This window comes from Centrocercus urophasianus, unplaced genomic scaffold, assembly GCF_019232065.1.
Source record: "Centrocercus urophasianus isolate 14NV4802_14NV808 unplaced genomic scaffold, USGS_Curo_1.0 seq_742, whole genome shotgun sequence".
Taxonomy (NCBI): Eukaryota; Metazoa; Chordata; class Aves; order Galliformes; family Phasianidae; genus Centrocercus; species Centrocercus urophasianus.
The window spans coordinates 1-10,770 of NW_024885358.1; the positions used below are offsets into that span (position 1 = coordinate 1).

The 10,770-nt window shown below is 63.0% G+C and overlaps 3 protein-coding genes across 3 annotated transcripts; 1 reads left to right on the plus strand and 2 right to left on the minus strand.

Moving 5' to 3' along the window:
- Positions 1–110: 110 nt before the first annotated feature.
- LOC122170954 (zinc finger protein 853-like) lies at positions 111–1,808 on the minus strand. The gene is made up of 2 exons (XM_042838236.1): positions 1,745–1,808; positions 111–899 (listed from the first exon to the last, which is right to left on the minus strand). The coding sequence occupies exons 1-2, from the start codon at positions 1,806–1,808 to the stop codon at positions 337–339; spliced, it is 627 nt and encodes a 208-aa protein (XP_042694170.1). The 3' UTR covers positions 111–336.
- A 1,750-nt stretch (positions 1,809–3,558) lies between these two features.
- Positions 3,559–6,559, plus strand: LOC122170953 (ankyrin repeat and SOCS box protein 8). Its single transcript, XM_042838235.1, has 3 exons — positions 3,559–3,725; positions 4,060–4,164; positions 4,985–6,559. The coding sequence occupies exons 1-3, from the start codon at positions 3,609–3,611 to the stop codon at positions 5,615–5,617; spliced, it is 855 nt and encodes a 284-aa protein (XP_042694169.1). The 5' UTR covers positions 3,559–3,608; the 3' UTR covers positions 5,618–6,559.
- Positions 6,560–6,796: 237 nt separating this feature from the next.
- Positions 6,797–10,444, minus strand: LOC122170952 (ATP-dependent 6-phosphofructokinase, muscle type-like; the record flags this gene model as incomplete). Its single annotated transcript, XM_042838234.1, has 15 exons — positions 6,797–7,240; positions 7,321–7,426; positions 7,651–7,750; positions 7,838–7,949; positions 8,033–8,094; positions 8,258–8,422; positions 8,509–8,661; positions 8,730–8,817; positions 8,902–8,972; positions 9,343–9,489; positions 9,561–9,624; positions 9,731–9,795; positions 9,950–10,075; positions 10,158–10,250; positions 10,346–10,444. Coding segments are annotated over 15 exons (1,599 nt in total), but the record flags the coding sequence as incomplete, so codon positions are not given.
- Between the last annotated feature and the right edge of the window lie 326 nt (positions 10,445–10,770).

The following is a 10,770-nucleotide window of genomic DNA, read 5'->3' on the forward strand; positions in this document are numbered from 1 at the left end:
CTGCCACCACGCTCTCCAACTGGGAGAACTGGAAAATCCATCCCTCCTGATCCGCCCCATGCAAAGCGCAGCCCCATCACTTGCCCAGCACCACGACCCCGGCCAGGCAGTGCAGCTCCAGCACCTTTTATTGGTTTGGGCTGCAGTCCCGACCGCCCCGCTGCGTTCCCTCTTCCAACGCCCCGTCCCGCTTTCCCCCTCTGGGCTTTTGGGGTTTCTAGGGGGGGGGGGGGGGGGGGTCCAGCACCGCACACCCACCCCGCAGTCCCCATCCTGGGAACGAGGATGAGGATGATGCACATGGCGATGATCCCCATCCCCAAAGCCGTTTCCCCCCTACGCCGAGTGCAGCTTCTGGTGCCGGCGCAGCTGGGATTTGTGGCGAAAGCCCTCCCCGCACTCCACGCAGATGTAGGGCTTCTCGTCGCTGTGGGTTCGCCGGTGCCGGATGAGGTTGGAGCTGACGCTGAAGCGCTTCCCGCACTCCCCGCAGCAATAGGGCTTTTCCCCGGTGTGGGTCCGCTGGTGCTGGATGAGCGCCGAGCTCTCGCTGAAGCGCTTCCCGCAGGCCCCGCAGCTGTAGGGTTTCTCTCCGGTGTGGATGCGCTGGTGGGTGACCAGGTTGGAGTTCTGGCTGAAGCCCTTCCCGCAGGCCCCGCACGTGTAGGGCTTCTCCCCGGTGTGGGTGATGCGGTGCCGCACCAGGTCCGAGCTGCGGCTGAAGCCCTTCCCGCACTCCCCGCAGATGGTGGGGCGCAGGCGGCCGCCCCGCAACCCCAGCAGCTCCTCCAACGGCCCCAAAGCCCGCGGGTGCCCCAAAGCTCCGCTCCTGGACTGCGCTGCTGCTGCTTTCCGACGCCGCTTTGCGGGGCGACCCGGTGCCTCGCTGCCGGGATGGGCTGAGGGGAAAGCGGGGCTGGGCTCCGAGATGTGGGGCTGTGACCCCTCCACCCCTTCCCCACCCCCTTCGTGCCTTCTTTGTCGCCTTTACACCTTCTTCGTCCCCTTCGTGCCTTTCCCATCCGCTTCGCACCTTCCCTGTTCCCTTCCCTCCTTCCCCGTCCCCTTTGCAGCCTCTCCGTCCCTATTACCCCATTTCCATCACCCTCTCCATGTCCTCTTCCCCTTCTCCATCCCCTTCGCATCGTCCCAATCACTTTTCCACCCCATCTCCATCCCCTCTTCCCCTTCCCCATCACCTCCGTGACCTCTTCCCCTTCTCCATCCCTTTTCCACCCACTCCATCCCGTCTTCCCCACCTACATCCCACTCTTCATCCCATTCCCACCTTCCCCATCCCTTCTGCCCCTTCCCTGTCCCTTTTCCACCCCCTCCACCCTCCTTTCTCCGTCCTTCCCACCCCATCCCCAATCCCCCCACCCCATTCCCATCCCTTTTCCACATTTTCTCCATCACCTCTACCCCCTCCCCACCCCCCTCCCTGCTTTGGGGACATCCCTGCACCCTAAAATTGGTGTCTCCCCACACTGTGAGGCAACTGGGACATCCTCATGTTATGGGATCGGGGCATCTTCACGCTGTGGGATTGAGGCATTGCCATATTATGGGATGCAGGCACCCTGCACCCTCCATCACCAGGACACCCCCACACTGTGGGATTGGAGCTCTCCAGGACCACCCCCCCCGGTCCCAGAGTGCCCCACAATCGGGTCACCCCCCCCCCCACCCCCACGCGTGGGATCCCCCTCAGCAGGTCTTGGCGGGAGGGGCAGTGGGGTCTCACCTGCGGCGGTGCTCTCAGGGTCCCGGGGGGGGTCCGGGCTGGAGGGCCCCCCCTCTGCGTCCATCACGCTCACACACGGGGAAACGCTGGAACGGGTGGCGGGGGTGGGTGGGTAATGCAAAGAAATGGGATGAGCACGGGTGGGGGGGGGGGGAGGAAGAGGGGGGTTACAAGAACCGTCCGCAGCACCAGGACCCCCCCCCTCCCCCCGCACTCACACCGCGGCTTTGCCTCCTCCCCCCTGAGCTCACCGGGACCAGGGGGCGGCAGTGGGGGCTCTAGTGATGGCGCAGCTCTTGTCCCCCGACCGCCCCCCTCCCCCCTAAAAATACAACCCCACCCGCAATGGGGACGGGGACGAGACCCCCCCCAGCCGGGGGTTGCGGGGGACCCCGGCGCGCGGCCCCGCGTGGTGCTGGGGGGGGGGAAGGGGGGGCGAAGGGGGGAGCGCGGGGGGTCCCTGTTCGTGAATGGTGGCAGTTGGTGTGGGATTCAGAGGGGGTTATGGGGGAATTGGAGACCCCCCCCCTCCTCCACCGCGCTGTGTGTGGTGCTGTGAGCTTGGGGATGCAGGGGACACAGGGAGGTCCTTTCTGCCCCCATCCATGTTTGCAGCATGGGGCTTGGAGGGGGGGTAGCATGGGGGCATCCCAACACTTCCTACAGTATCCCAGTGTGTCCCAGTACATCCCAGTGCATCCCAGTACTTCCCAGTGCGTCCCAGTACATCCCAGTGTATCCCACTGCATCCCAGTGTGTCCCAGTACATCCCAGCGCAGCCAGCACTTTCCATTGCATCCCATTGCATCCTATTGCATTCCAGTGCATCCCAGTCAATCCCAGTGCACCCAGCACAACCCAGTACACCTCAGTAAATCGCAGTATACCCAGTACTTCTTCCTGCACCCCAGTACTTCCCAGTGCACCCAGCATTCCCATTACATCCCATTGCATCCCAGTACGTCCCGGTGCATGCAGCACTTCCCAGTGCATCCTAGCGCTCCCCACGGGTGGTCGCTGTCTGGGTGACATCGGGATGCCCCCAGTTCCGTGTTCCAAGTCCCGGTGCTCCGACCCATTCTGGCCCCAGGACCTGGAGAAGGGGAGGGACTGGGAGCACCGGTGTGAACTGGTCCCAGTGTCACCCAGCACAGGGACACCAATGTCACCCAACATGGTGACACCCCGCTGTCACCCCCCAGTGACACCCAAACCCCGGCCCCATGGGTGACACCGGTGTCACCCTTATAGGAACACAGGGACATCCCGGTGTCACCCAACACGGTGACCCGGAGTCACGGGGACACCCCCATGTCACCCTCACGGTGCCCCCCCCGCTGTCCTCCCCTCCAGCCCCACGGACAGCCGCTGCCCAACGCCGCCCCGCACCCCCGAACCCCCCAACGAGGGCCCCTGGCACCCGCTGGGCGAACACAGGGAGAGATGATTGGCGGAGAGCCGGCTGGGGGCGGGGATTGCGAGGGCCGGCTCCTGGCGATTGGAGGAACTCGCATCGTGAGGGAGGAACTGATAGGAAGGCGGAGCTTAGAGGGGCACCGCGCGCTGATTGGCGAAGTGGGTAGCGGAGCGAGGTTAGGAATCTTCTGCGCATGCGCGGCCGGGTTCTTTCACTTCCGGGTAGCGGCAGCGACTTCCGCCTTTAGCGGCCTTGCAGAATCTGCGCCGGTTCCGGGCCAGGGTTTCGGGAACTCGCCGCGCCCCGGCCGCTCCAACTCCGTACAGAACTCCTCCCTCCCCCGGTATCCGCTGCCCCTCGTCCCACCCCGCCCCGGCACCGCTCGGGGCTCGGGGCTGGGCCGGGCCTGGCGGGGCGGCGGCGGCGGGCGGGCGGGAGGCCCGCAGGATGTGGTACATCATGCAGAGCGTGCAGAGCAAATACTCGCTGTCCGAGCGCCTCATCCGCACCATCGCCGCCATCCGCTCCTTTCCGAGGGACAACGTGGAGGATCTGATCGGACGGGTGAGCGGTGGGGGGGTCCCGAACCGTTCCCGTTAATAGAGGGCCGGCTGCGCGGAGGCCTCGTGTCGGCCTGCAGCTCCTCTCGGGGCGGCGCTGAGCTCTGCTCTCCGTGACGGCGGCAGGGCCCGAGGGAATGGCGTGGAGCTGCGTCGGGGAGAGTCGGTGAGGGGGGGAATAGGAAAGAGTTTCCCCACCAGAAGCGGGTGGGCACGGAAAAGAGTAACTGCGAGCCAGAAGCGCGCCCTGCTGGCCAAGAGGACCAGTTTTTCGTTGGCCGCCTGGCGATACGACCCACGGGTGGCCGTACTCTCTTAACCCCGCCGTGTTTCTGCAGGGCGCGGATGTGAACTGCATGCACGGCACTCTGAAGCCGCTGCACTGCGCCTGCATGGTGGCTGATGCCGATTGTGTGGAACTGCTGTTGCAGAAAGGAGCAGAGGTAAACGCCTCTTCGGAATGGAGCCGTGGTGTCTTGGTGCTGGACTCTTTGCTTCCTTAGCAAGGTGGAACCATCGATTCTGAGCACTGCCAGAATTGTGCTTTGTCTTGGTGACAGCTGCTCTGCTCTCTAAAAGAGTAGAATGGGTGAAGGTGTATTGCACGAGCATGGGAGCAATTCCAGCATTTCGGTAGTGTTATTGCCTGAGATTTTAAGTGCACCTGCTTGAAAACAGACTTTTGATGAAAGCCTGAAAGGGGCGTTAAGTGCTGTACGTTTCCTGCTCGAATTTTGGCAGCTGGTAGATTGCACCCCCCACCTTGTGTGTGCTTTATTTTCTCATCCTGTGGAGGAATGTGACCAGAGTCCAGAGGAGGGCCATGAAGATGCTCGGGAGCTGGAATGCCTCTTATGAGGAAAGGCTGAAGGAGCTGTGGGTGTCCAGCCTGGAGAAGAGGAGGCTCTGGGGAGACCCTCCAGTGCTTAGAAGGAGCTTAGCAACAGGGGAGAACAACTTCTTAGGTGGGCAGGCTGCAGCAATAGGAAAAGGGGGAATGGCTTTAAATTAAAGGAGAGGAGATTTAGGTTAGATGTCAGCGAGAAGCTTTTCACTGAGAGGGCAGTGAGGCCCAGAGAGCTGCGAGCGCCCCAGCCTTGAGGTGCTCAGAGCCACGGATGGGGCCTGGACGTGTGATGGGAGGAGCCCAGGGCAGGGGGTGGAGCAGGGGGGGGCTTCGAGTTTCCCAACCATTCTATGGGCTGCAGGCAGGGCTTTGTGCCCTGCTGGTTTCGGTCGCCCTGCATCTCCCCACTCCTGCAGGTCAACGCCTTGGACGGCTACAACCGCACGGCCCTGCACTACGCGGCCGAGAAGGACGAGACGTGCGTGGAGATCCTGCTGGAGTACGGAGCCGACCCCAACGCCCTGGATGGCAACAAGGACACGCCGCTGCACTGGGCAGCCTTCAAGAACACGGCCGAGTGCGTGCGCGCGCTGCTGGAGAACGGCGCCCTGGTGAACGCCCGCGACTACAACGACGACACGCCGCTCAGCTGGGCCGCCATGAAGGGCAACCTGGAGAGCGTCAGCATCCTGCTCGACTTCGGGGCCGAGGTGCGGGTGGTGAATTTGAAAGGGCAGAGCCCCATCTCGCGGCTGGTGGCGCTGCTGGTGCGGGGACTGGGCACGGAGCGCGAGGATTCCTGCTTCGACCTCCTGCACCGCGCCATCGGACACTTTGAGCTGCGCAAGAACGGCAGCATGCCCTGGGAGGTGAGCAGGGACCAGCAGCTGTGCGAGAAGCTCACGCTGCTCTGCTCGGCGCCCGGCACTCTGCAGACCCTGTCGCGTTACGCCGTGCGCCGCAGCTTGGGCGTGCGCTTCCTGCCCGAGGCCGTGGAGCAGCTGCCCCTGCCCACCTGCCTGAAGGAGTACGTGCTGCTCCTCAGCTAGGCACGGGGCGGCCGTGGGTGCGAATCCTGCTTGCTGTGTTGACTGGCGGGCGCTGGATGGACAGCGGGACCCACCGACGGGCGCCGTCTCGTCTCCTTGCCTGCAGCTCTTGCCCTTTGCGAGCTCCTTTTCTGCGTTTTCAGCCTCGTCGAATGAACTGTCCTCCCTTTAACAAATGGTGAATTCCATCCCAGCTGCTGCATTCACCTGTTCTTTCCGTTGGGGTAGGCCTTGGGGAAAGCGAAGCTTTCTGGGTGAGAACGGAGAAATCTCTTCTTTCTGAAGGACTCGAGGAGAGGCCCGCTGGGTGAGCACGTGCAATGTGAGTCTGCTCCCTGGGGCGAGCACCCACGGCCTCCTCGCTGCACACGGCGCCGGGGCAGACGTGGGACCCCCCTGCTGGCACCCAGCAGAGCTTTGTTCACTCCCATGTCTGTGATTTTTTTTGGATGTATTCAGGGAGAATCAGCGCTTTAGGGAAAGAGAGAAGATGGGGAGCCCTAGGGACTGCAGTGTTTGCAGGAGGAAACCCTTCGTGGCACCGATGGCGTGAGGGCTGGGGAGTGAGGAAGTGCCCTGATGGATGCCTGAGCAGTGAGCAGGGCCCTCGCTGCCCCCTCATCACAAACTTGGCCACAACTCCTGCAAAAAGAGGAAACTATTCCCTGCTGTCACAAGCACAGGGTGGTCCTGAGCGAGGGCTTCACCTCTGATCTGCCGTCCGAGAACCCATCCCAGTTCTGGGTTTGGTTTTGCACTGCCAGCTCACCGCGCCAGGGCTGCTTTTACTGATACGTGTGCAGTGTGTGTTTGGAGGCAGGGGCAGCAGCTCCTCGCGTGGCGGAACGACGCAGGGCTGCAGCTGAGGACGCAGAGCCGCTGCCTGCCCTGTGTCTCATCTGTCCCCGGCTTCCGTCCACAGAAATAAAAGGCTCCTTGCAAGCCACACTCTGTAAGGTTTTGTGTTGCACAGCCAGCGGGAGCAGAATTGTGCCCTGTTCTCATCTGTCACCTGAGAATCCTCGGGGGGAGCTGCCTCGAGCTCCCAGAGGGGAGGTGAGAAGGGTAAATACGGGTAATTACCCTGGGGGGGGAAGTAAGGTTGCGTTCGTAGGGCTGCGCGTGCGTGGCAGCCGCGTGTGCTGCTGTGTGAAGCGTGGGGAGCCTGAGCACAGGTTGTGTTTTTGTCACCACCACGGGGCGGTGCTGCTTTATTGAAGCGTCACAATTCTGAGTTTCAAACTAAAGTGATGCCCTACAGCCCTGACCTCTGCTTTCAGGTCAACGCAACGTCCTGCCGCAACGCGAGCCGCTCGCGGAACGCTTTGCTCTTTCAAAAGCCCATAAAACACCTGGCTGGATCTAAACCAGCCCGAAATTACCCTGAGGAAACCCTCGGTTTTCGGCAAAACTGCTCTTTCAAAAGTGAAGATGCTGCGGGGGATTTGGGGGGGGGTCTTTCAGAGGGTCCTCCCTCACATGTTGTACTCCTGCGAGACCCTCTTTTGCCTGACGTGCTCCATGTGTGCCTTCTCCGAGGTGTCCAGCTCGATGTTGTACTTGGCCAGGATCTTCAGGATGGGACGCAGCTTCAGCCACCACTGTTCCTTGGGAATGCGGTGCCTGGGGGGTTGGAGAGAGGACGGTGTGAGCCCGGCGCGGCGCTCCTGCGGCGGTGCTGGGGGGGGACGGCGGGCACCCACTCGAAGTCTGTCTGCTCCTTGAGTTCGGTGAGGGGCTGGAACACCAGGCTGCGTTTGCGCATGCCCAGCAGGCACGCCGAGTCGGCTGTGTTGGCGAAGATCCGACCTGCAAGGAGCGCCCGGAACGGGCTCAGCATCGCGGCCCCCTCCAGGGGGGGGCAGCAGAACCCGCAGAGCGCAGCGGTGCTTCGCTTTGAAACAGAGGAGCGGGAAGCGTGAGCACGCGTGCGTGGCTTGGGGGGGGAGCTGAGGTTTGTGATCTGCGGGGAAGGCGAGGGGGCTTTGCAAATGCGGATGGGAGCCCCCTGGTTCTGCCCAAGCGGGACCCACCGTGCCGGGAGCACTCCTTGATCTTGCCAGTGATCCAAGCCACCGACTTGGCGCCCATTTTAGTGCCGAAATTCCTGTCGAAGGGGGTCGGGGTGCCGCCCTGCAGGGGGAAACGGCAGCAGGTGGTGGGGGGAGCCGTGACCGAGGGGCTCCTGCCCTCTGCTGGGAGCTCACAGCGCGGCCGTACCTGCTGCATGTGCCCCAGCACGTTCTTGCGGCAGTCGAAGATGCCTTTGCCCTCCTCTGTGTACAGGTTGTAGATGAAGTCGGTGGTGTAGTTCTCGTTGCAGCGCTCGTTCCTGCGTGAGGCAGCAGGAGGGGGCTCAGGGCGGCTGCAGCAGCCGATGGGTCCTTCCAGGCCCCTCCATGGTCCCATCTTTACCTGAGCACCAGCCCGCGCTTCACTGTCGTCTTCATTTTTTCGGTTATGTGCTCCACGTTGATCTAAGGATGAGAAAAAGAAGCGTTCGAGGTTTGGCTTTTGGAAGTGCTGTGGGAATAAATGCGACACCCCCGTCCCTGCGGTGATGCTTGGCTGGAGGTTGGGGATGCAAGCAGGGATAAATGCAGCCCCCCCAGCCCCACGGCGATGCCTTTGGGACCCCACCTGCAGGTCACGGATGCTGAAGTGCTCCTCGAAGATGTAGGCAGCATCGGCACCGCCTGCCAGCCCCGCCATGGTGGCCAGGTACCCGCAGTAGCCGCCCATCGTCTCGATGATGAAGACGCGCCGCTTGGTCCCCGCTGCCGACTGCTTGATGCGGTCGCAGGTCTGCGGGGAGGGAGGAAGGGGTTTGGGTTGAGGGGGGGGTGTTTAATTGTAAGCTGTGCGCCGCGGGGGGGTCGCAGGAGCCGCACCGTGGTGATGGTGTTGAGGGCGGTGTCGGCGCCGATGCTGAAGTCGGAGCCAGGGACGTTGTTGGAGACGGTGGCGGGGATGACGCAGATGGGGATGCAGAGCTCGTCAAACTTGGCTCTCCCTTCCATCAGCTCCAGGCTGCCCACGAAGGCCTGCGGGAATGGGGGGTGAGGGGCACGGCCCAGGGAGGTGCCCCGCAGCCCCCTGCCACCCCACCCACCTCGAAGCCCCCGATGATGATCAGCCCGTGGATGCCGAAGTTGGTGATGGTGGCGCTGATTTCCTCAAAGTATTTCTTGGGCAAGGTCCTGGCCGAAGCGTGGGAGGGTGAAGCCTCCGGGGGTGGGCTTTGCTTGGGCCCCCGCACCCAGACTTCCACAGGACAGCGTTACCTCTTCGTCCCCAGTTTGGATCCCCCCAGACCTGTCCAGCCGCCAACCTTATCCCAGCTGATCTCTTCCACCTGACCGGGAGAGAGGAGTGGGGGAAAGCAGCACTAAGAACGTTGGGTTGGGAGGCAAAAGGTTTTGATGTGCACCGCCCTCAGCACGTCGCTGTCACAGCACCGCCACGCATGCAAGGCTGTGGGGCGTGCGAAGCCCCCCCACTGGGCAGGGATCCCCCTCCTGGGGGCTGCAGCTTTTAGGGCTGCAACTTTCCCTGTGCGCCGCCATCCCCACGCACCCCCATTCCTGTGCTTCCTCTTCCTTTGTGAGCTCCCATCCCCACACATCACCTTTCCCTATCCATACGCACCCCCTTTCCCCGTGTGTTTCCTTTCCCCCACGCGTCCCCTTTTTCCCCCCGCCCCCTGCGCCCCCTTGCCCTCGCACATTCCCAAAGGCGAGCCCCTCGAAGCCGTCGTGCACCGCCAGCATCCTGTGCCCGTGGATGAGCCCGATCCTCACGGTGGAGCGCACGGCCGCGTTCATGCCGGCAGCAGGAGCGCCCACGTTGAGCACAGCCAACGTGTAACCGCTCTGTGGGGTGAGGGGGCAGCGTCAGGGGGGGCTCGCTGCGCCCCCCTCCGCACCCCATCCCACCTCCTTACCTTGGTGGAGGGCGGGCGGATGTGTGCCAGCAGCTTGTAGACGTTCCAGTTATTTTGGAAACTCCTGGGAAAGCGGGGAGGGAAAGGGAGGAAAAAGAAGGGGATGAGGGAGTGCTGGGGGATGGCTGCACCCCCGTGACCCCAACGGGGGCTGAGCTGTGGATGCTCACCGGCCCCGCAGTTTCACGGCGTCATCGAAGCGTTTCTCATGCATCGCTGTTGTCACATCTTTGGTCTGCGGGGAGCAGAGGTGGACAGGTTTGCACTGCGATGGCTGCATTTGTGCTGCATTTGTGCTGCACCGGCCAGGTTTGCGTTGCAGCAGGTGAGTTTGCACCTCGGCTCCACGCGCAGCCCGGGCTGCTCCGCGCCCCCCACCCTGCACTCACCACCTGCACGCACTCCATGAGGGGCAGGCGCACGGCCTGGTTCCCTGAGAGGCTGACGACGCAGGCGGGGGTGTCGGGGGTCCCTTCCAGCAAGGCCATGACGGCTTCGACTCCCATCCTGCTGCCCTGCAGAGACAGGGACAGGGATGGGGGTGTCGCCACGGCCCTGCTCGGCTGGGATGGGCGCAGGAGGGACGGAGCTGCCTACCAGGATGCGGTCGAAGGCGGAGGGCGTCCCGCCGCGCTGCACGTGGCCCAGGATGGTGACGCGGGTGTCGTAGCCCAAACGCTTCACCACCAGCTGCAAGACAGCAGGGTTGGCATGGGGATGGGGTGCCCAAACTCTGGTGGGACCAACGGTGGGAGCAGAAATGGGGGTCCCCTCGTCCCGCTCACGTCTTTGACTTCGTCAGAGGTGATGGCCTTGCCGTGTCTGTCGATGGCGCCCTCGGCCACGATGATGATGTTCAGCCTTGAGCCACCCAAACGGGTCTGGGGGAGAAGGGGGTGACAGTGGGAACGGGGATGTGGATCAGGATATGGATAGGGACAGAGATGGGGTCGGTGATAGAGATGGGGACAGAACAGGGGGAGGAAAGGAGATGAAGATGGGGACAGTGATGGGAACAGAGATGGGGATAGGGACAAAACAGGGACAGGGAAGGAAATGGGGATGATGTCCAAGATGGGGACAAAACAGGGGTGGGGATGGAGATGAGGATGGGGACACGGACAGGGCCAGGTACAGGGATGAAGTGGGGATGGGGACAAGGACAGGGCCAGGTACAGGGATAAAGTGGGGATGGGGACAAGCACAGGGC